At 44.5% G+C, this 24,615-nt stretch overlaps 1 protein-coding gene across 1 annotated transcript; it reads left to right on the top strand.

Annotated features, from left to right (window-relative positions):
- The first annotated feature begins 629 nt into the window (after nt 1–629).
- LOC144598011 (di-N-acetylchitobiase-like) lies at nt 630–21,012 on the top strand. Its single transcript, XM_078407881.1, has 5 exons — nt 630–752; nt 4,088–4,256; nt 5,214–5,311; nt 19,110–19,271; nt 20,827–21,012. Exons 1-5 carry the CDS (start codon nt 630–632, stop codon nt 21,010–21,012), a joined length of 738 nt encoding a protein of 245 aa, XP_078264007.1.
- The last annotated feature ends 3,603 nt before the right edge of the window (nt 21,013–24,615 follow it).

Raw genomic sequence — 24,615 nt, 5'->3', positions numbered from 1 at the left:
GGAGGTGGTCTTGGAGGGGAGGATGCTCCTCAAACTGCAGAGCATCCTGGACAATACAACTCATCCCCTCCATGAAACACTGGTCAACCTGAGGAGCACCTTCAGCAACAGACTGGTTCCACCAAGATGCAGGAGAGAATGCCACAGGAGATCCTTCTTCCCTGTGGCTATCAAACTTTACAACTCCTCCCCCTTCTGTCATGAGGTAGGCTGAGACTACCACCCCCCCCTCCCCACCCACCTCCTTAATCTTTGCACATCCCCAATACCTGACCACTCGTCACTTTATTTTTATATTTCATGTATTTTGTATTTTTAATGACTGGTGGCAAATGAACTTCCCTCCTGGAATAAATCAAGTTCTATCGCATCGTAACTCAGCAGGTCAGGCAGCATCTTTGGAGAACATGGATAACTGATGTTTCAACTTGAGAAACCTGAAGGAGACGGGTTTTGACCTTAAACGTCACCTGTCCATGTTCTCCAGAGATGCTGCCTGTTATTCCAGCACTTTGTACCCTGCTGGTTAATTGATATTGTTTCTTCACCCTTTGTCAGGAATCATAAAAAATGCAGACGTTGAAAAAAGAACCGTGAGAACGTGGATCGAGATATCAAAAAGATTATTTATGGATGGTATAATTTTGAGTTTGGACAAATCTATTACAACAGATGGGCAAACGTACAGTAGAATAAATGTCTTGATGCAAGAAATCGTAAAGGGTTTCCATGAAGAAATACCTGGATCTCTGGTAAAGAAACATGCTTCAACAATTGTGTGAATATCAATAGCAATCATAGATTTTAGTTGCAGTTAATGGATGCGTCTCTCTGCAACATTGTTTTTCACGGTTGAGTTTAGAGCTGTGGCTAAGAAACATAGAAACATCGAAAAGAGGTGCAGGAGGAGGCCATTTGGACCTTCGAGCCAGCACCGCCATTCATTGTGATCATGGCTGATCATGGCTTCTGGTAACACCCTCTTGAGACCGACACCAATCTCCCCTCATTTAAAGACACAAGGAATTGTGGATGCTGGCGTTTTGTGTGGCACACACAGTGCTGGAGTAACTCAGTGGGTCAGGCAGCATCTCTGAAGAACATGGAATGGCAACATTTTGGGTCTGGAGGCTTTTTCAAGCAGAAGTAGTGTCTCGACCCAAAAAATCACCTATCAATGTCCTCCAGACCCACTTGGTTACTCCAGCACATTATATTCTATCTCCCTTTATTTACTCCATTAAAGCCTATCAGTGAGGTTAGGCCAGCTGACAATATAGATGTATACAGGCAGAGGCACAGAACCAAGCCCTTCAGCCTACAATGTCCTTGGTACCGTTGTGCGTATCTGCACGAATCCCTTTCGCCCACTTTACGTCAGTAGCATTCTATTCTTTGGCAATCCAAATATTTATAAATGTGCTGTGCCATCCCAAAGCCTTCAGAAATATCCCAATGTTGATATCAGTGACTTAGGTTGAGATTTAATGAAGCATTAACCAAGCAAAGTGGTGGCACAGTGGCAAAGTTGGTAGAGCTGCTGCCTCACAGCGCCAGAGACCCAAGTTCGATCCTCACCTCGGGTGGAGTCTGTGTGGAGTTTCCACGTTCTCCCTGTGATCGCGTGGGTTTCCTCGAGGTGCTCCTGTTACCTCCCACATCCCAAAGACTTGCGGGTTTGTAGGTTAATTGGCCTCTGTAAAATTGCTCCTAGTGTGTAGGGACCAGGGCCGTTTTTACAGCATTATGAGCCCCCGGGCAAAGCAGTGTACTGGGGCCCCTACCGTTACTCTCCCCCACCCCCCTTTCCCTACCAGCCCCCCCCTGTCGTGCCGGCGAAAAGCACTTACCAAAAAGTACTTAGCGATGGACTTAGGGTGCTACATCGTTGCGAAAAGCACTTACAGATCGCTGTGAGAAGCACTTAGTGACCGAAAATGTTGCGAAAAAAGCACTTATTGAACCTACATTTTTAAAGTAGTATTTATTTATTGCAAGTCACTTAACATACACAGATCAGTATGGGGCCGCTATGCTCGTGGGTCCCCGGGCAAGTGCCCATAACAGTATAACAGTATAACAGAGCTTTATTTGTCGTTCGGTACCGAAGTACCGAACGAAACTACATAGCAGTCATAGAAAAAAAAAAGAACACAAGACACATAACCCCAACACAAACGTCCATCACAGTGACTCCAAACACCCCCTCACTGTGATGGAGGCAACAAAACTTCCCCTCTCTTCCCCACGCCCACGGACAGACAGCTCGTCCCCGACCGACCCGCACAGTCCCCGCACCGGGCGCTGAAACGTCTCGCGGCCGAACCGGGCGATGAAAGGCCCGCGACCAAGCCTTGCGCAGCTAAGTCCCGCAGCCGAGCCGCACCAGCGGTGAAAAGTCCCGCAGCCGAGCCGCACCGGACGGTGTTAAATCCCGCAGCCGAGTTGCACCGGACGGTGTTAAATCCCGCAGCCGAGTTGCACCGGACGGTGTTAAGCCCCGCAGCCGAGTTGCACCGGACGGTGTTAAGTCCCGCAGCCGAGTTGCACCGGACGGTGTTAAGCCCCGCAGCCGAGTTGCACCGGGCGGTGTTAAGCCCCGCAGCCGAGCTGCACCGGGCGAAGTAAGTCCAGCGGCCAGCCGCACCGGGATGTAAAGTCCAGCGGCCGAGCTGCACCGGGGGATGTTAGGCCCCGCAGCCGAGCCGCACCCCGCGCCGTGAGGAAGAGAAAAGTTCCCCACACCCACCCACCCACCCACACCCACCCCCACCCCCCACACACCACCACCCCCTCCCACACATACACAACCAAAAAAAATATATAAAAATCATCCCAATCATCCCAACACCGACACTCAACAAAAAAAAGACGGACAGACTGCTAGTCAGCCGCTGCCGTTAGGCGCCGCCACATCAGGCCCATGCGTTAAGACGGCCCTGCCATTAAGACGGCCATGCGTTAAGACGGACCTAGTGTGAACGGGTGAATGATGGTTGGCATGCTTGGTGTGCCGAAGGGCCTGTTTCCATGGTGTATCGTTCAATCAATCAGAACAGTTAAAGAAACTGCTCACCGCATTTTTAGGGGTGTTGGTAGAGGGAAATTACTTGCTGTTAAAATGTGCACACTCCAGGACTGTTGCCCTGAATGGAGTGATGGATTTGCTGAGCTGTGGTGAAGCCTGTGGTGACCCTGCTCAGTGCTGGGTTATCACATCTCAGCTCCCACTTGACAGGGCGACTTAACCCTCCTCCCTTGTCACTGGATCAGAGACGTGGGAGCAGCAAAGGGACCGTTGGCTTGCTATTTGTAGTCCAAACCTGGATGGTGTAAATGTTGAACAAGCACATAAACTGGGTTTGCGCAGGCTGTTTAGGTTTATTATTGTCACATACACAGTACAATGGGAAACTTTGTTTTGCATGCTATTTAAAAAAGGGACCCTCCTTCAGATCCTCCTTCATGCTGCCTGACTCACTGAGATACCCCATCACTTTGTGGGGTTTTTTGTTTTTAGAGATACAGCGCAAAAACAGGCCCTTCGGCACACCGATTTCGTGCTGACAGCGATCCCCGCACATTAACACTATCCTACACACACTAGGGACAATTCACATTATACCAAGCTAATTAACCAACAAACCAAAAAGTCTTTCATTGGCACAACTTTAGTCCTCATGTTGATAAACAGCAATAAGAGTTTCCAAGGGTGATGGAAAGACTGGAGGAAAGACTTGGTGCTGAGAGCTCTTATACCTGCATTGAGGAGGCAATTAAACACACTTGAGCAATTACAAACACCTGTGAAGCCATGTGTCCCAAACATTATAGTGCCCTGAAATGGGACTATGTAGAAACACTGCTGTAATTTATATATGGTGAAACCAAAATGTATAAAAATGGCCTTTAATAAAATCTGACAATGTGCACTTTAACCACATGTGATTTTTTTTCTATTACAAATCTGAAATTGTGGAATACCGAGGCAAATAAATAAATGCTGTGTCTTTGTCCCAAACATTATGGAGGGCACTGCATATGTGGTAAGAAATTATATTAACTTCTTGTTACATTTTACTCTTAGGTCGCAATTATTTACCCTTGGCGTTTAAGCTGCTTTACAACACATTGCAATATCCTTCCAGAAATCTTAGACCAAAGTGACATTATATTTGTGACATCCTTTGATATTCCGGCATACTTGGATGGATGTATTGCAAAGCCATCTTCTTCCTACCACTATGTCTTGGATGGTAAGTTCAACAAGATCTTTCAATGCATCACTTTCAATGCATCAAAAGAGAGAGTCAATTGTGTTGTGTTGTCACATATTCTGAAACGGAACAATGACATTTTAACTTGCAGCAGCACAACAGATGTTAGTTTTATTTTTTTTTTTAGTTTTAAAGCTACAGTGTGGAAACAGGCCCATCGGCCCACCGTGTCCACGCTGACCAGCGATTTCCTTACTCTAGTTCTAACCTCCATACGAGGGACAATTTACAGAGGGCCTAGACAGGATCGAACACGGGCCCCTGGCCCTGTGAGGCAGCAACTCTACCATTGCTCCATCGTACTATCCTCCTGTCATACTAAACATTGTACCCTGTCAACACCGTAATCAACAAAAAGGTTTGGTATATAAAAAACACTAATAATGCAAAGACAAAACAATGCCCCCGTGTAGTTTGGAGCTTAGTGGGAGGTTGTAGCATTTAATAACTTGATGGTTGTTTGTAAGAAGCTGCTCCTGAACCTGGACATTAACGACTTCAGGCTCCCAAACCTTCTTCTCGATGGTAGGAGTGAAATGAGGGTGTGACCAGGGTGGGTCTCTGACGTTGCTGACTGTCTGTTTGGGGCAGAGACTCTTGTAGATCACTGTGATGGTGGGAGGTCAGTACCTATGATGGAGCAGGCGGTATTCACTTTTTGCAATCTCCTTCGTTCCTGGGCTTTCATGTTAGAAACATAGAAACATAGAAAATAGGAGCATTCGGCTCTTTGAGCCAGCACCGCCATTCAATATGATTATGGCTGATCATCCAGAATCAGTTCCTGCTTTCTCCCAGACCAGGCTGTGATGCAAACATTTAATATGCTCTTTACTACACGCCTGTAGAAGTTCAAGACCTGTAGAAAACAGGTAATATGCTGGCACCCGTATAAGAGACTAATTGAAATCCAAATAATTGTTTTTGCTCTTTCAGGTCTCTTTTCCTTTATACAAAAGGGCATTGACCCAAGAAAGATCGTGATGGGAATTTCATGGTCAGGCTATGACTTCACTTGCAACCACTTTCGTGAGGTAAGTTAGTCCTATCAAATAGACATTCTTTCTCATTTTTATTGTGGCCTTGCAAAGTCCTGGTAACTCTCTTCTGGAGAACTATCTCAGGAGATAGTAACGTAATCAGTTCACTGATCGCTCATTCCCTTGGCATGTTGATTGGTCCATAAGAACACCGCTGAATTTTAAGTCAAGAGTGTTTTATTGTCATATGTCCTGAAAATGTAACAATGAAATTCTTACTCGCAGTGGCAGCACAACAACTTTGTAGTTTTCAGTACTCAATAGATAATATAATAAACAAAGGGAAAAAAAGTAAAGTAAATAAATAAACCTAATTTAGTGCAAAATCAAAAGAAAGCTCAAAGTCCCGAGGGCAACCCAGGCAGTTCGTAGTTAAGAGTTTAGTTGCAGTTCGTAGTTTTCAACAGCCTGATGATTGTTGGGAAGAAACGTCACCCATACCTTCTCTCCAAAGATGCTGTCTGTCCTGCTGAGTGACTCCAGCATTGTGTGTCAATCTTTGCTGTTCGTGAACCTGGATGTTGCAGTTTTCGGACTCCTGGACCTTCTTCCTGAAGGGAGAAGTGAACAACTCAATATTGGTTTTGTCCTGTGGATGGACTACTTCAAAATTTGTTCCAAGTTTAATCAATTATTGCAATCCAGCATTAAGCCATATAAGAAATAGCCACAACCCTACCTCAGCAACTATGATCCACTAAGGACCTTGATTCAGTTGCACTATCGACTTTGGTTTTTGCACTATTAGGTCTGGTAAGCTAGTGTTACCCGGGGCAATCCTCCTGCCAAATTTGTCAGAATTGATCCAAATAGACAATAGACAATAGGTGCAGGTGTAGGCCATTCGGCCCTTGGAACCAGCACCGCCATTCAATGTGATCATGGCTGATCATTCTCAATCAGTACCCCGTTCCTGCTTTCTCCCCATACCCCCTGACTCCGCTATCCTTAAGAGCTCTATCTAGCTCTCTCTTGAATGCATTCAGAGAATTGGCCTCCACTGCCTTCTGAGGCAGAGAATTCCACAGATTCACAACTCTCTGACTGAAAAAGTTTTTCCTCATCTCAGTTCTAAATGGCCTACCCCTTATTCTTAAACTGTGGCCCCTTGTTCTGGACTCCCCCAACATTGGGAACATGTTTCCTGCCTCTAACGTGTCCAACCCCTTAATAATCTTATACGTTATGTCCTCTCATCCTTCTAAATTCCAGTGTATGCAAGCCTGGTCGCTCCAGTCTTTGAACATCTGACAGTCCCGCTATTCCGGGAATTAACTTAGTGAACCTACGCTGCACACCCTCATAGCATCTTCCTCACAGTTCACACTGCCACCCAGCTTTGTATTATCTGCAAATTTGCTAATGGTACTTTTAATCCTTTCGTCCAAGTCATTGATTTATATTATAAATAGCTACAGTCCCAGCACAGAGCCTTGCGGTACCCCACTACTCACTGCCTGCCATTCTGAAAGGGACCCATTTATCCCCACTCTTTGCTTTCTGTCTGTCAACCAATTTTCTATCTATGTCAGTACACTACCACCAATACCATGCGCTCTAATTTTGCCCACCAATCTCCTATGTGGGACCTTGTCGAAGGCTTTCTGAAAGTCGAGGTACACCACATCCACCGGCTCTCCCCTGTCCATTTTCCTAGTTATGTCCTCAAAAATTCCAGTAGATTAGTCAAACATGATTTCTCCTTCGTAAATCCATGCTGATTCGGAACGATCCTGTTACTGCTATCCAAATGCTCCGCAATTTCGTCTTTTATAAGTGACTCCAGCATCTTCCCCACCACTGATGTCAGACTAACTGGCCTATAATTTCCCGTTTTCTCTCTCCCTCCTTTCTTAAAAAGTGCGATAACATTAGCTACCCTCCAATCCACAGGAACTGACCCTGAATCTATCGAACATTGGAAAATTATCACCAATGTGTCCACAATTTCTAGAGCCACCTCCTTAAGTACTCTGGGATGCAGACCATCAGGCCCTGGGGATTTATCAGCCTTCAGTCCCATCAGTCTACCCAAAACTTCCTGCATAATGTGGTTTTCCTCCAGTTCCTCCGTCACCTTAGGATCTCTGGCCACTAGAACATCTGGGAGATTGTTTGTATCTTCCTTAGTGAAGACAGATCCAAAGTACCGGTTCAACTCGTCTGCCATTTCCTTGTTCCTCATAATAAATTCCCCCGCTTCTGTCTTCAAGGGACCCACATTTGCCTTGACTATTTTTTTCCTCTTCACATATCTAAAAAAGGTTTTACTATCCTCCTTTATATTATTAGTTAGTTTACCCTCGTACCTCATCTTTTCTCCCCGTATTGCCTTTTTAGTTATCTTCTGTTGCTCTTTATCATATCATATCATATATATACAGCCGGAAACAGGCCTTTTTCGGCCCACCAAGTCCGTGCCGCCCAGCGATCCCCGTACATTAACACTATCCTACACCCACTAGGGACAATTTTTACATTTACCCAGCCAATTAACCTACATACCTGTACGTCTTTGGAGTGTCGGAGGAAACCGAAGATCTCGGAGAAAACCCACGCAGGTCACGGGGAGAACGTACAAACTCCTTACAGTGCAGCACCCAAAAGAGTCCCAATCCTCTGGCTTCCCACTCTTCTTTGCTATGTTATACTTCTTCTCTTTTATTTTTATGCTGTCCTTGACTTCCCTTGTCAGCCATGGGTGCCTCTTACTCCCCTTAGAATCTTTCCTCCTCTTTGGGATAAATTGATCCTGCAACTTCTGCATTATTCCCAGGAATACCTGCCATTGCTGTTCCACCGTCTGCCCTGCTAGGGCCTCCTTCCAGTCAATTTTGGCCAGCTCCTGCCTCATGCCTCTGTAATCCCCTTTGCTATACTATAATCCTGACACTTCCGATTTTCCCTTCTCCCTCTCAATTTGTAGAGTAAAACTTATCATATTGTGCTCACTGCATCCTAATGGCTCTTTTACCTTGAGTCCCCTTATCAGATCAGGTTCATTACACAACACTCAATCCAGAATTGCCTTCTCCCCGGTTGGCTCCAGTACAAGCTGTTCTAAGAATTTATCTCGGAGGCACTCTACAAACTCTCTTTCCTGGGGTCCATTACCAACCTGATTTTCCCAGTCTACCTGCATGTTGAAATCTCCCATAACCACCGTAGCATTACATTTGCGACATGCCAATTTTAGCTCCTGATTCAACTTGCACCCTATGTCGAGGCTACTGTTTGGGGGCCTGTAGATGACTCCGATAAGGGTCTTTTTACCCTTACAATTCCTCATTTCTCTCCATACTGATTCTACATCTCCTGATTCTATGTCACCCCTTGCAAGGGAGTGAATATCATTCCTCACCAACAGAGCGACCCCACCCCCTCTGCCCACCTTGTCTATACGTTGTGTACCCCTGAATATTCAGTTCCCAGCCCTGGTTCACTTGTAGCCATGTCTGTGTTTACCACAACATCATACTTGCCAATGTCTAACTGAGCCTCAAGCTCATCCACTTTATTTTTCATACTTCACGCATTTAAATACAACACTTTAACTTCGGTATTCACCTCCCCTCTCACACCGGTCACAATTGGCCCTGACCTTACTCTCTTATCCCTTCTAGAACTTCCCTTCCCATTCATTTGAGAGTCCTTTGCAATTTCTCCTGTATTCGCTTCCCCTTTAATTCCATCTTCATATTCCCAATTTGTCAACCCCTCCCCCCCCCAATTCTTAGTTTAAAGCCACACTTGTAGCACCAGCAAACCTGCCTGCCAGAATGGCTGGTCCAATGGTAGAAACAAGGAACTGCAGATGCTGCTTTACTGCAAATGCTGGTAGTCTGAAGAGGATCCCAACCAGAAACATCACCTATGGAATTTCTCCAGAGATGCTGCCTGACCCGCTGACATACTCCAGCACTCTGTGCCTTTTTTAAGGCAGAGAAGACTACAGACCCAGTGCCGGTTAATAGGATGTATAGATGGTCGGCATGGACATGATGGGCTGAAGACACAATTTATGTGCTGAATGACTCCATGACAACGTTTAGAGTTGAGAGCCTTCTTCAGACTGATGGAGTTGGTGGGAGAAAGCTGAAAAATAGAGGACAGAAACATAGAAACATAGAATATAGGTGCAGGAGGAGGCCATTTGGTCCTTTGAGCCAGCACAGCTATTCATTGTGATCATGGCTGATCATCCACAATCAGCATCCCGTGCCTGCCTTCTCCCCATATCCCTTGATTCCACTAGCCCCTAGAGCTGTTTCTATAAGAACCCCTCTCATCCTTCAAAACTACAGTGAAAACAAGCCCAGTCGTTCCAATCTTTCCACAAATAACAGTCCCGCCATTCCGGGGATTAACCTCGTGAACCTGCACTGCACTGCCTCAATAGCAAGGATGTCCTTCCTCAAATTAGGAGACCAAAAATGCACACAATACTCCAGATATGGTCTTACCAGGGCCACATACAACTGTGGAAGGACCTCTTTACTCCTACTCAAATCCTCTTGTTATGAAGGCTAACATGCTATTAGCTTTCTCCACTGCCTGCTGTACCTGCATGTTTACTTTCAGTTACTGGTGTACAAGGACACCCAGGTCTCGTTGCACTTCCCTTTTTCCTAATCTGACACCATTGAGATTATAATCTGCCTCCTTGTTCTTGCTGCCAAAGTGGATAACCTCACATTTATCCACATTATACTGCATTTGCCAAGCATCTGCCCACTCACTCAACCTGTCCAAGTCACCCTGCAACCTCTTAACATTCTCTTTGCAGTTCACACTGCCACCCAGCTTTGTGTCGTCTGTAAAATTTGCTTGTGTTACTTTTAATTCCAACACCTAAATCATTAATATATATTGTAAATAGTTGCGGCCCCAGCACCAATGGACAATAGACAATAGACAATAGGTGCAGGAGTAGGCCATTCAGCCCTTCGAGCCGGCACCGCCATTCAATGCGATCATGGCTGATCACTCTCAATCAGTACCCCGTTCCTGCCTTCTCCACATACCCCCTCACTCCGCTATCCTTAAGAGCTCTATCCAGCTCTCTCTTGAAAGCATCCAACGAACTGGCCTCCACTGCCTTCTGAGGCAGAGAATTCCACACCTTCACCACTCTCTCACTGAAAAAGTTCTTCCTCATCTCCATTCTAAATGGCCTACCCCTTATTCTTAAACTGTGGCCCCTTGTTCTGGACTCCCCCAACATTGGGAACATGTTTCCTGCCTCTAATGTGTCCAATCCCCTAATTATCTTATATGTTTCAATAAGATCCCCCCTCATCCTTCTAAATTCCAGTGTATACAAGCCTAATTGCTCCAGCCTTTCAACATACGACAGTCCCGCCATTCCGGGAATTAACCTAGTGAACCTACGCTGCACGCCCTCAATAGCAAGAATATCCTTCCTCAAATTTGGAGACCAAAACTGCACACAGTACTCCAGGTGCGGTCTCACCAGGGCCCGGTACAACTGTAGACCGAGCCTTGTGGCACTCTACTCGCCACTGCCTGCCATTCTGACAGGAACCCGTTTATTCCTACTTTTTGTTTCCTGTCTGCCAACCAATTCTCTATCCATATCTATACCATATCCCCAATACCATGTGCTCTAATATTGCCCACTAATCTCCTGTGTGGCACCTTATTAAAGGCTTTCTGAAAGTCCAGATACACTACATCCACTAGTTCTACTTCATCCACTTTACTTGTCACATCCTCAAAAAATTCCAGAAGATTAGTCAAGTAGGATTTTCCCTTCATAAATCCATGCTGACTTGGACCAATACTTTTACTGCTATCCAAATGCGCCATTATAACTTTAATAATTGACTCCAGCTTCATCCCCACCACCGATGTCAGGATAACTGGTTTATAATTCCCCGTTTTCTCTCCTGCTCCTTTCATGAAAATTGGGATAACATTGGCTACCCTCCAATCCACAGGAACTGATCCTGAATCTATAGAACATTGGAAAATGATCACCAATGCATCCACGATTTCTAGAGCCACCTCCTTGAGTACCCTGGGATGCAGACCATCAGGCCCTGGGGATTTATCAGCCTAACTGGTTTATAATGTACTCTACAGGAAATTCCTAAAATGCAGAACAAAAGAAAATGAAAATAAATATAAGAGATATAAAAATGAATTGATAAGCATTATGAGATGTAACAAGAAGGAGTACTATAGCAAATTGTTGGAAAAAAATAGAAGTAATATTCAGGGAACATGGAAAGTGATCAACAGCATAATTAAAACAGGTATTGGGAAAGCAGATTACCCTAGCTAAAAATCACAATATTAACTATACATAACATAAAAGAGGTTGCTGATGAATTTAATGACAACTTTGTAAATGTTGGGCCTACCTTAGCAAATGAGATTACTAAACCGAGTAGCAAGGAAGGTCTAGAATATGAGAGCTCTGATAAAAATGTTCACTCCATGTTTCTCAGTGAAGTCATTGATATTGTTAATAAATACAGAAGGAAGAAGTCTACTGACTACAATTCCATTGATATGACACTAGTCAAATATATTATTGAATGTATAGTAAAACTGTTGACACATATATGGAATCAATGCTTCCTTACAGGCACATTTCCAAACAAAATGAAAATAGCGAAAGTCGTTCCTATTTAAAAGAATGGAGACAGACATTTATTTTCAAATTACAGGCCGATATCTCTGCTTCCCCAGTTCTCAAAAATAGTAGAAAAATTAATTGTACAAAGACTTGAAAACTTTATTGATAAACATAACATACTAAGCGATCACCAGTATGGATTTCAAGCTAAGCGATCTCCCTCACTAGCGCTAATGGAACTAGTAGAGAATATTTCAACTGCATTTGATAATAAAGAATATACTGTGGAAGTACTTATAGATCTCAAAGAAGTGTTCAGACTGAAGAAGGGTCTCGACCCGAAACGTCACCCATTCCTTCTCTCCTGAGATGCTGCCTGTCCTGCTGAGTTACTCCAGCATTTTGTGAATAAATACCTGGACAAAGGAAATACATATGTGAGAATGCTCTTTATTGACTACAGCTCGGCATTCAGCACTATTATTCCCTCAAAACACGTCCCCAAGCTCCTTGATCTTGGACTGAAGACCTACATCTGCGGATGGATATTCGATTTCCTGATGGGCAGGCCCCAGGTGGTGAGAATTGGCAGCCACACCTCTTCCTCACTGATCCTCAACACAGGCACACCACAGGGCTGTGTGCTCAGTCCTCTCCTGTACTCCCTGTTCATGCATGACTGTACTGCTAAGCGCAGCTCAAACAGCATCATAAAGGTTGCTGACGACACAACCATCTTGGGCCTCATCAACAATGAGACGGCCTACAGAGAGGAGGTAAAGGCACTAAACAGCTGGTGCCAGGAAAATAACCTCTCTCTCAATGTCAGCAAAACTAAAGAGATGATCGTGGACTACAGGAGACAACGGGGGAGTGGACACCTCCCCATCCACATCGGTGATGCTGAGGTTGAAAGGGTCAGCAGCTTTAAGTTCCTCGGGGTGCACATCACTGGACACTGCACACGGACACAATAACAAAGAAGGCCCACCGGCGGCTCTTTTTCCTGAGAAGACTGAGGAAGCTTGGCATGAACGCCAGCATCCTCACAAACTTCTACAGATGCACCATCGTGAGCCTGCTGACGGGCTGCATTACAGTCTGGTACGGGAACTGTTCTACCCACAGCCACAAATCACTAAAGAGAGTGGTGAAGGAAGACGCCACAGAACATCACTGGCAACTGTCTCCCGGCCATTCAGGACATTTATTACCGGCGGTGTCTGCGGAAGGCCCACAGCATCATCAAGGACCACAGCCACCCAGGAATATCATAATAATAATAATAATGCATTTTAATTATATAGCGCTTTTCATATACTCAAAGACGCTTTACAGAGATTTTGAGAACATAGGGAAATGAATAAATAGATAAATAAGTAAATAAATAAATGAACAGAGAAAGGAGACAGAAGGTGAGGTGACCTTCAGTGGTTGAAGGCAGTACTGAACAGGTGAGACTTCAGTGATGTTTTGAATGTGGTGAGTGTGGAGGAGTTTCTAACGGTTTGGGGTAGTGAGTTCCATAGGGTGGGAGCAGCGATGGAGAAAGCCCTGTCCCCCCAGGATCTGAGTTTGGTCCGGATGTGGGGGGATAGGAGATTGGCAGCGGCAGAGCGGAGGGTGCAGGTGGGAGTGTGCCTGTGGAGGAGGTCGGTCAGGTAGGATGGGGCCAGGTTATGGAGGGCTTTGTAGGTCATGAGGAGGATTTTGTACTGGATTCTCTGGGGGATGGGGAGCCAGTGGAGTTTATAAAGGACGGGGGTGATATGGTCACGGATCGAGGTGTGTGTGAGTAGACGGGCAGCGGAGTTTTGAATGTATTGAAGTTTATTGATGATTTTTGAGGGTGCGCCATAGAGGAGGCTGTTGCAGTAGTCCAGACGGGAGGTGATGAAGGCGTGGATGAGGGTTTCTGCAGCTGTGGAGGAGAGGGATGGACGGAGACCGGCAATGTTTTTGAGGTGGAAGAAGGCTGTCTTTGTGATGTGTTTGATGTGTTTGTCGAAGGAGAGGGTTTGATCAAGGATGATTCCAAGATTCCGGATGTGAGGTGAGGTGGATACTGGGAGACCATCAATGTTGAGGATGAAGTTTTGGGTGGATTTGGTGAGCGTTTTTGGACCAATGATGATGATTTCAGATTTGTTGCAATTGAGTTTGAGGAAGTTTGATTGAAGCCAAGATTTTATTTCAGTGATGCAGTTTGTCAGTGTAGAGTGTGTGGTGGGGGAGATTGACTTGGTGGAGATGAGGAGCTGGATATCATCGGCGAAGCAGTGGAAGTTGAGACCATGACGGCGGATTAATTGACCAAGGGGGAACAGGTAGAGGATGAAGAGGAGGGGGCCAAGGACTGAGCCTTGGGGGACACCCTGGGGGAGGGGAGCGGTGGGGGATTTACAGTTGTTAATGGAGATGAACTGGTGTCTGTCAGAGAGGTAAGATTTGAACCAGGATAGGGCTGTGCCGGTGATGTTAAGGGAGGTTTCAAGTCGGGTGAGGAGAATGGAGTGATTTATGGTGTCAAAGGCGGCGCTGAGGTCAAGTAGGATGAGGATGTTGAGGTTGCCAGCGTCGGAGGAGAGGAGAATGTCATTTGTGATTTTGAGGAGCGCAGTTTCAGTACAGTGGTTTGAGCGGAATCCGGATTGGAAAGTTTCATACAGGTTATTGGTAGAGAGCTGGTATTTGAGTTGGGAAGCTACAGCACGTTCCAAAACTTTGGACAGAAAGGGCAGGTTGGAGATTGGTCTGAAGTTGTTTGGGGTGTCAGGGTTTAGACCAGGTTTTTTCAGAATGGGGGTGACAGCAGCGATTTTGAGGGATGGCGGTACGATGCCAGTGGACAGGGAGGAGTTTATTGTTGCAGTGATAAGTGGAGAGAGAGCAGGAAGGCAGGCCTTGACAAAGCTGGAGGGGATGGGGTGCAGAGAGCAGGTGGCAGTTTTTATTCCTGTGAAGAGGTCAGAGAGGTCGGTATGGCTGCGCGTACCGCCAGACTTAAGAACAGTTTCTACCATCAGGCCATCAGGCTTCTGAACTCATAAACACATTTCAAATCATATATGTTGTTTATTTTTAATATTGTTTTTTTACCTATTTTTAATATTGTCTTTTTACCTTACTAATGTCAATTTTTAAAATCTTATTTTCCCTTGGAATATTTTTCAGAGGAAAAACCTTTTCAGTCAGAGAGTTGTGAATCTGTGGAATTCTCTGCCTCAGTAGGCAGGGGAGGCCAATTCTCTGAATGCATTCAAGAGAGACCTAGATAGAGCTCTTAAGGATAGCGGAGTCAGGGGGTATGGGGAGAAGGCAGGAACGGGGGTACTGATTGAGAATGATCAGCCATGATCACATTGAACGGCGGTGCTGGCTCGAAGGGCTGAATGGCCTCCTCCTGCACCTATTGCCTATTGTCTATTACTCCTGAGGTGACCCGTTGTCTTGTCAAATACATTTCATTGTACCGTTGACCTTGTGCCAACCTACATATGACAAATAAAATTTATTTAAATAATAAAATAATTATTTATGGAATCATATGCCCTAAAATATATGGACCTAGTAGACTTTAATACTCTACAAATAATGTTTAGAGCAAAAGAAAGAACACTTCCTGACTGTATCCAAGGTTTGTTTTCAGTGAGGGAGAGCAGGTATCCATTCAGGGGAAATTATACGTTTGACAAAAAGGGGGTAAGGACAAATGTGAAAAATAGATGTGTGACTGTTAAAGGGGTCAATTTATGGAATAGTTGCAACAATGAATTAAAAGAGTGTAGTAATATGTGTAAATTCAAGAAAATTGAAAGATACAAAATATGTGATCAGCACTGAGAAATGACTGACATGACAGTAATGTTGTTTCTTGATTATATTTGTGTTTCTTTATGTTTTTAAAAAAATCCGCTTCTGACTTATGATGATGTGTTTTAATATTATATATTTGTTTTATTGTTTTGTTTCACTGCTATTTTGGCTAGTTAGGGTAATGCTTTGTTAGGTATTAAGGGTAGGCACAATAAGCTTTGGCTTCTGCCTACACCTTTATTTTCGGTCAGAGAATATCATGTGTGATTATATTGTTTTATTTTTGATATAATGATTTCATACTGTTTAACTTTCACAATTGTATGGTCAATCTGTTGTATTGTATTGACCGGAAAAATAAATAAATAAACAAACAAATAAATAAATAAATACCCGTTTTCTCTCTCGCTCCTTTCTTGAAAAGTGGGATAACATTAGTTACCCTCTAATCCACAGGAACTGATCCTGAATCTATAGAACATTGGAAAATGATCACCAATGCATCCATGATTTCTAGAGCCACCTCTTTGAGTACTCTGGGATGCAGACCATCAGGCCCTGGGGATTTATCAGCCTTCAGTCCCATCAGTCTACCCAATACTATTTCTCGCCTAATGCAAATTTCTTTCAGTTCCTCTCTCTCCTTAGATCCTCTGTCCTCTAATACATCTGGGAGTTTGTTTGTGTCTTCCATAGTGAAGACAGAACCAAAGTACCTGTTCAACTCTTCTGACATGGCTTGTAGAAATAACGAACTGCAGATGCTGGTTTACAAAAGAAGACACAAAATGCTGGAGTAACTCAGCAAGTCAAGCAGGATCGCTGGAGAACACGGATGGGTGATGAATGGTCTGAAGATGGGACTCATTCCGAAATGTCAATATCCATGTTCTCCAAGGATGCTGCCTGACCCGCTGAGCTGCTCCAGCACTTTGTATCTTCTCTCTCCCAGTCTATAGGTTTCTCTCCTGCACCGTCGCCGGGAGGACATTAGTGGTGACCAGATTCCAGTTAGTCCTGGATTTTCAGCTCTGTGTGATAATATACCAGCTGGTGTTTTCCTGTTATGGATATGCAGGGAATGGAGGGATATGGGTTATGTGCAGGTAGGTAAGTAATGGTCTTGCACCATGTTAAGCACAGACATTGTGGGGCAAATGGCCGGTTCATGTGCTGTACTGTTTGATGCTCCATGTTTAAACTTGCAACAACACATCTGATGTTGGACGAATTACGGATAATGATGAGTCAGAGTATAGGAGGGAAATTGATCATCTGATTGAATGGTGCCAGAACAGCATCCTTGCTCTCAACGTCAGTAAGTCCATGGAACTGATTGTTGACTTTAGAAGAGAAAGGTCGAGGATCCATGATGTTTTAGTGGCGAAGAGAGTCAGCAACTTCGAGTTCCTGTGTGTGCATATCACTGAGGATCTGTCCTGGACCCAGCACATTGATCCAATCGCAAAGAAAGCCCATCAATGCCTCTACTTCCTTAGAAAATGGAGGAGATTCGGTAAGTCAGCGAATACTCTCTTGAACTTCCACAGATGTACAAGGCCTAGTTCACCAACTCGAATACCCAGGAATGAAGGAGATTGCAAAAAGTAGTGAACACTGCCTGATCCATCACGGGTACTGACCTCTCCACCATCGAAAGGATCGAGAGGGGGCCCTGCCTCTAAAAGACAACCAGTATCATCAAAGACCACCACCTCCCTAGCCAGCCTCTCATTTCACTCCTGTCATCAGGAAGAAGGTACAAGAGTCGAAAAACCATGATCTCCAAGTTCAGGAATAGCTTCTTCCCAACAACCATCTGGTTATTGAACACTATAGATACCAATTAAACTGCGAACTACAAACTGTCTTGGTTGCACTCGGGACTTCAGGCTTTTCTTTTGTTTGCCCTAATATAGTTTTTTTCTATTGAACATTTTATTTTATTTTGTTTGTTTATTATAATATCTATTGAGTACTGTGTTTACAGACCTGTTAAGCTGTTGCAAGTACAAATTTCATTCTTCCTCTCACCTTAGAGTTTGGGCAGCACAGTGGCGTAGCGGTAGAGCTGCTACCTTACAGTGTGTTCGATACTATGGGTGCTGTCTGTTTGGAGTTTGTATGTTCTCACACTATTTTCTCCGGGTGCTCGGGTTTGCTCCCACGCTCCAATGACGTAAAGGGTTTTAGGTTCATTGCCTTCAGTAAAATGGTAAGTTGTCTCTTGTGTACGGCGTGATCTCTGGTCAGCGCAGACTCTGTGCGCTAAAGGGCCTGTTTCCATTCTGCGTCTCTAAAGTCTAAAGTCTTATGCCCTCTCGTCTTTGGTATATCCACCCTAGGAATAACGTTCCATCTACCCTATCTGTGCCTCCCATAATTTTATATATCTCAATGAGGTTTAGTTTAGTTTAGAGATAAAGTGCTGTAACAGGTCCTTCAGCCCACCAAGTCCGCACCGACCACTAATCCCCGCACACTAACAGACACTAGGGATAATTTACAATTTTAACGAAGCCAATTAACCTACAAACCTGTACGGCTTTGGAGCGTGGGAGGAAACTGGAGCACCCAGAGAAAACCCACACAGGTCTCAGGAAGAACATACAAACTCCTTACAAACAGCACCCGTGGACTGGATTGAACCCTGGTCTCTAGCGCTTTAAGGCAGCAACTCTACCGCTGCGCCACCAACCTCTGGCGTTCCAGTGAAAACCATCCAAGGTTGAATCCAATCCAACAATCCAAGCGTCCTGTAGATTCCTTCAATGGTGGGTAGGTCATTGTCTACCACTTTCTTCAGCGTCCTTCATTCTCGCCCTATCACTCCATTCAAGTGCTGAATGCAAATCCCACCTGTTTTTGATGGTTCCCCGCCCTTTATTGCCATTTCCCAGCAAGCCTCTCTCATCAGAACTGTCTTGTCAATTCCAGTAGTACAGTGGTTAGAGCCGCTGCCTTTCCGTGTTAGAGCCCCGGGATTGATCCTGACCTCTGGTGCTGCCGGTGTGGACTTTGCACATTCTCCTAATGGCCAAGTGGGTTTCCTTCGGGTGCTCCGGTTTCCACCTACATTTCAAAGACGTGTGGGTTTGTAGGTTAATCGGCCTCTGTAAATTGCCCCGAGTGTGTAGGGAGTGGATGAGAAAGTGGAACGCATAGTACTGGTGTGAACAGTTGATTGATGGTCAGCATGGACTTGGTGGGCCAAAGGCTCTGTATCTTTTGATTAATCAATTGGATCATAGTCCCTAATTGAAAGTAAAAAAAACAAATGGAAGAATACCGGACATGGCTTTTGTGCCTTTCAGATCATTGGAGCAGCCAGTTCACGAGTAAAATTATTGTTTTTGTTTTTGTGTTTTTCAGGCAGGCTTTTGTGAATTGGGACAACATTCTGGCACCAAAGCAGTCTGTAGTATACAATCTGCAAATGCCGTGACCTATGAAAAGGTCATGCAGCTTCTGTCAAAGTCCATCACAGGCAGACTCTGGGACGATCATTGGCGTAACCCTTATTTTGCCTATCTGGTAAGACAAGTGCCACTTGGGAAAAAAATACACAAAGTGCTGGAGTAACTTCAGAACAAAGGGTCCCAGCACGAAACGTCACCTATCCACGTTCTCCAGAGATGGTGCCTGACCCGCACTGAGTTACTCCAGCACTCTGTGTTATTTTTTGTAAACCAGCATCTGCAGTTTGTTGTGTCAACAAACCTCTGTACTTTTCATTATAATTATGCCAGCATATATTTTACATATATTTCTACCCCAATCTCCTTCAACCTACATCCCTTTGTCCAGCTTCACATTTCACATCCATCTGCCAATTAAACCACCCTCACTTGTATCCTCCTGTCACTTGCCAGGCTTTGAACAGTTAAGCATTTGAACATTGGTTGCCCGGATAATGTTTTGCCGGCAAGTCCTCAACTACATTCTGACACCTGGATAATTGTGTTATTAATTTTTCTATCTATTTGTAAGATATTTATGAATTCTCATCTAGTGCCTTTAATTCTATCCGTTCTAATTTCTCTGGTGTCACCTGAACTTATTTCCTTTAATGAAAGACTACAGTGGCACAGTTGGTAGAACTGCTGCCTCAGTGCTACAGACAAGGTTTCAATGCTTAACAGGCAGCATCTCTGGATAGTAGGAATGGGTGAGACCCATTTCGGGTCAAAACCCATCTTCAGTCTGAAGAAGGGTCTCGACCCAAAACGTCACCCATTCCTTAATGGAATGATGCCTGTCCCACTGAGTTACTCCAGCATTTTGTGTCTCTATCTTCAGTGGGCTGTCGGGCAAGCTTGCATGCGATACCTCTAAACTGAACTAAAAACAAAATGCTGGAAAACTCTCAGCAGGTCAGGCAGCATCTGAGGTAGTTTAGTTTAGAGATACAGTGCGGAAACAGGCCTTTTGACCAATCAATTCTGCACAGTCCAATGTTACCTGGACACTCACTATCCTACACGCACTATGGACAAATTTACAATTATACCAAGCCAATTAACCTACAAACCTGTATATCTTTGGAATGAGGGAGGAAACTGGTGATCACAGAGAAAACCCACTCAGGTCACTGGAAGAATGTACAAACTCAGAACGCGTAGTCAGGATAAAACCCAGTCTCTGGCGCTGTAAGGCAGCATCTCTGCTGCTACGCACTGTGCTGCCCAAGGAAAAACAAGTTAATGTTTCAGTCCAAAGATCCTATGTGAAAACTGAGAAAAAACATGTTGGTTTTGTGTAGTTCAGAAGTCAGGGAAAGAATGGGGAGAGCAAAAGGTAATATCTCCAGTACCAAATGGATTAATGTCATATAGCACCGAAGCAGGCCATTCGGCCCAAGTCGTCCATTTGCCTACATTTGACTAATATCCAAACCTTTGAGGAAGCAACTCTACCAGCTGTGCCACCCCGACTTGCCTTTCTTTGCTGAATCTAACCACTCGTCCTTTCTTTGCAGGTTAGATGTGTCTTGAAAAGTTTTAATTGCAATCTCAGCATTGTGCATGGGACTGTACATTGGCCCAACCTTGTCTTCTAATCTATGTAACTCTCTCTGGTTTTACGACAGGATGGCAAAACCTACCACGAGGTCTGGTATGACGATCCAGAGAGCATTTCACTGAAGTCAACTTTCTTGAAGAAGCTCAAACTGCGCGGCATTGGTATTTGGGCTGCAAATTACCTTAACTACAGTAGGAATGCCTGGACCTTGATGCAGACTGAGGCAATGTGGAATGCTCTGTGCCCTCCCTGAGGGTAGTGCAGAGCACTTAATGCCAATTCAATGCTGCAAGTATTAGTGAGCAAGAGAAATGAAAGAAGCATGGATCTGGTCAGCTGTTCAATATTTTATCCGTCAAGCAAACTTCCTTTTAATGAAAGCCATGTGTACTTGTATGTTTGCACAAGAAGATTTACAACTTGAAGAGACCTTACAGTTGCAGTTATTTCAAAGTGCATAATCTTCCCCTCACCTAAATTCTTATAACCCAGAGAAAATAATTCACTTTTTCCTTTGGTTATGAGTCCTTTGGTTTGGTTATGAGTCTGGCATGTTACATCTGTACATATGTACGGTCCCCTTTCCCCTTCCCGCTCTCTCCTTCCACCTATAATCTTCCCTCTGGCTTCACAATTCACTCCTCTTGTCTCCTCATCTCATGGCCCTTTGTCTTTTCATTTCTGACTTTTGACTGCACATTTGCCAATGGAACCCCCAACTTCCCCTCACTTGCAATCACCACCTATCACTTGCCAGGATTTGTCCTGCCCCTGCTTTCATCTAGATTTCTACCCGCTACTACAACCAGTCTGAAGAAGGGACCAGACCCAAAACATTGCATATCCATGTTCTCCAAAGGTACCACCTGACCCAATGAGTTACTCCATCACACTGTGTCTTTCTTTGCAATCTGCCACGAAAATCTGCAGTTCATTGGGTCTATAATTTGAATGCTGTCTTGTATCATTAATCATTTGTGTGTTTTTATGTAAATGGGACTGTTAAGCTGCAGCAAGTAAGAATTTCATTGTTCCTTTACTGTACATACAAAAATTAAACACTTACTTTACAGCTTTAAATAAGGTGAGAGGGGCAAGATTTAATCGGAAGCAGAGGGGCAAAAATTCACACAGTGGGTGGTGGAATATGTTGCCAGAGGAAGTAGTTGAGGCAAGTACTATAGCAAAATTTAAAAGACATTTGAACAGGTACATGGATAGGACAGGTTTAGAAAGAAATGGGCACAATGTGGGATGTGGACGTAGCCCAGACCATCATGCAAACCAACCTCCATCCATTGCCTCCATCCACACTCCATGCTGTCTTGGCAAGGCCAGCAGCATAATCGACGACCAGTCTCACCCTGGTTGCTCCGTCTTCTCCCCTCTCCAATCAGACAAGAGGTACAGAGGTGTGAACATGCAAACCTCCAGATTCAGGGACAGTTTCTTCCCAGCTGTATCAGGAACTGAATCGTCCTCTCACCAACTGGAGTGCGGTCCTAACCTGCCATCTATCTCATTGGAGACCCTCGGACACTACTGGACATTATATTGCACTAAACATCATTAGCTTATACTGTGGATGACATGATTTTGTAATTATGTCTAGGCTTTTGGCTGACTGGATAGCATACAACAAGAAAGCTTTTCACTGTACCTAGCTAGGTACATGTGAATAATCAATGTATACGTTTATTGTTCACACGCAATACTCCAAATGCAGCCTATCCCGAGTCATACTCGTCCTTGATTATGCTGCTGGCCTTGCCGAGGCAGCGTGAGGTATAAATGGAGTCGATAGAAGGGAGGTTGGTTTGTGTGATGGTCTGGACTATGTCCACAATTCGCTGCAATTTCTTGCTGTGTTGAATGGAGCTGTTCCCAAACCAAGCTGTGATGCATCCTGATAAAATGTTTCCTATGGTGCATCTGCAGGTAGTGAGAGTTGTTGGGGACATGCTGAACTTCCTAAGTTTTGGTGTGCTTTAGTGGTCGTTGCTTCAATATGTATGGACCAAGAGACGTTGTTGGTAAAAGTAACCATCTCTACTTCGGCACCGTCAATGCAAACTGGATATGTGTACCACTTCACTTCCTGAAGTCGATCACCATCTCCTGTATCTCATTTGTCTCGCTGACATTGAGAGAAAGGTTGTTGTCTCAATCTCCTTCCTGTGCTCACAAAAGTCACAAAAGACATAAGAGATAGGAGCAGAATTAGGCCATTCTGTGCATCGTCTACTCCGATATTCAATCATGGCTGATCTATATCTCCCTCCCAACCCCATTCTCCTGCCTTCTCTCCATAACCCCCGACACCCGTACGAATCAAAAATCTATCTATACCTTAAAACTATCCATTGACGGGGCCTCCACAGCCTACTGTGCCAATGCATTCCACATATTCACCACCCTCTGACTACAGAAATTCCTCCTTATCTCCTTCCTAAAGGATCAGTCTTTAATTCTGAGGCTATGACCTTGAGAGAGCAATCTGGCAGGCAGGTTTGCTAGTGCTACACGTGTGGGTTTAAACAAAGTAGTGGGGGGGGGGGGAGGGGTTGACAAATGGGGAGCATAAAGATGGAGTTAAAGGGGAAGCGAATACAGGAAAAATTGCAAAAGACTCTCGAATAAATGGGAAGGAAAGTTCAAGATGGGATAAGAGAGTAAGGTCAGGGCCAAGTGTGAGAGGGGAGTGATTACTGAAGTTAAAGTGTTGTATTTCAATGCGCAAAGTATAAAAAATAAAGTGGATGAGCTTGAGGCTCAGTTAGACATTGGCAAGTATAATGTTGTGGGAATTACAGAAACATGGCTACAAGAGGACCAGGGCTGGGAGCTGAATATTCAGGGGTAAACGATCTATCGAAAAGACAGACAGGTGGGCAAAGGGGGTCGGGTCGCTCTGTTGGTAAGGAATGATATTCAGTCCCTTGCAAGGGGTGACATAGAATTAGGAGATGTAGAATCATTATGGATAGAACTGAGGAATTGTAAGGGTAAAAAGACACTAATGGGAGTTATCTACAGGCCCCCAAACAGTAGGCCGGACATAGGGTGCAAGTTGAATCAAGAGTTAAAATTGGCATTTCGCAAGTAATGCTACGGTGGTTATGGGAGATTTCAACATGCAGGTAGACTGGGATAATCAGGTTGGTACTGGACACCAGGAAAGGAATTTGTGGAGTGCCTCCAAGATGGATTCTTGGAACAGCTTGTACTGGAGCCTTCCAGCGAGACGGCAATTCTGGATTTAGTGTTGTGTAATGAACCTGATCTGATAAGGGGACTCAAGGTAAAAGAGCCATTAGGAGGCAGTGTTCATAATATGATAAGTTTTAATCTACAAATTGAGAGGGAGAAGGGAAAATCGGAAGTATCAGTATTACAGTATAACAAGGGGGATTATAGTGGCATGAGGCAGGAGCTGGCCACATTTAACGGCAAAGAGGCCCTAGCAGGGAAATTGGTGGAACAGCAATGGCAGGTATTCCTGGGAATAATGCAGAAGTTGCAGGATCAATTTATCCCAAAGAGGAGGAAAGATTCTAAGGGGAGTAAGAGGCACCCGTGGCTGACAAGGGAAGTCAAGGACAGCATAAAAATAAAAGGGAAGTATAACATAGCAAAGAAGAGTGGGAAGCCAGAGGATTGGGACTCTTTTAAAGAGCAACAGAAAATAAATGAAAAGGCAATACGGGGAGAAAAGATGAGGTGCGAAGGTAAGCTAGCCAATAAAAGCTTCTTTAGGTACGTGAAGAGGAAAAAAATAGTTAAGGTAAATGTGGGTCCCTTGAAGACAGAAGCAGGTGAATTTATTATGGGGAACAATGAAATGGCAGACGAGTTG

Source organism: Rhinoraja longicauda, chromosome 11, assembly GCF_053455715.1.
Source record: "Rhinoraja longicauda isolate Sanriku21f chromosome 11, sRhiLon1.1, whole genome shotgun sequence".
Lineage (NCBI taxonomy): Eukaryota > Metazoa > Chordata > Chondrichthyes > Rajiformes > Arhynchobatidae > Rhinoraja > Rhinoraja longicauda.
Note: the sequence above shows the minus strand (reverse complement) of the source record. Positions and strands in the feature narration are given on the sequence as shown.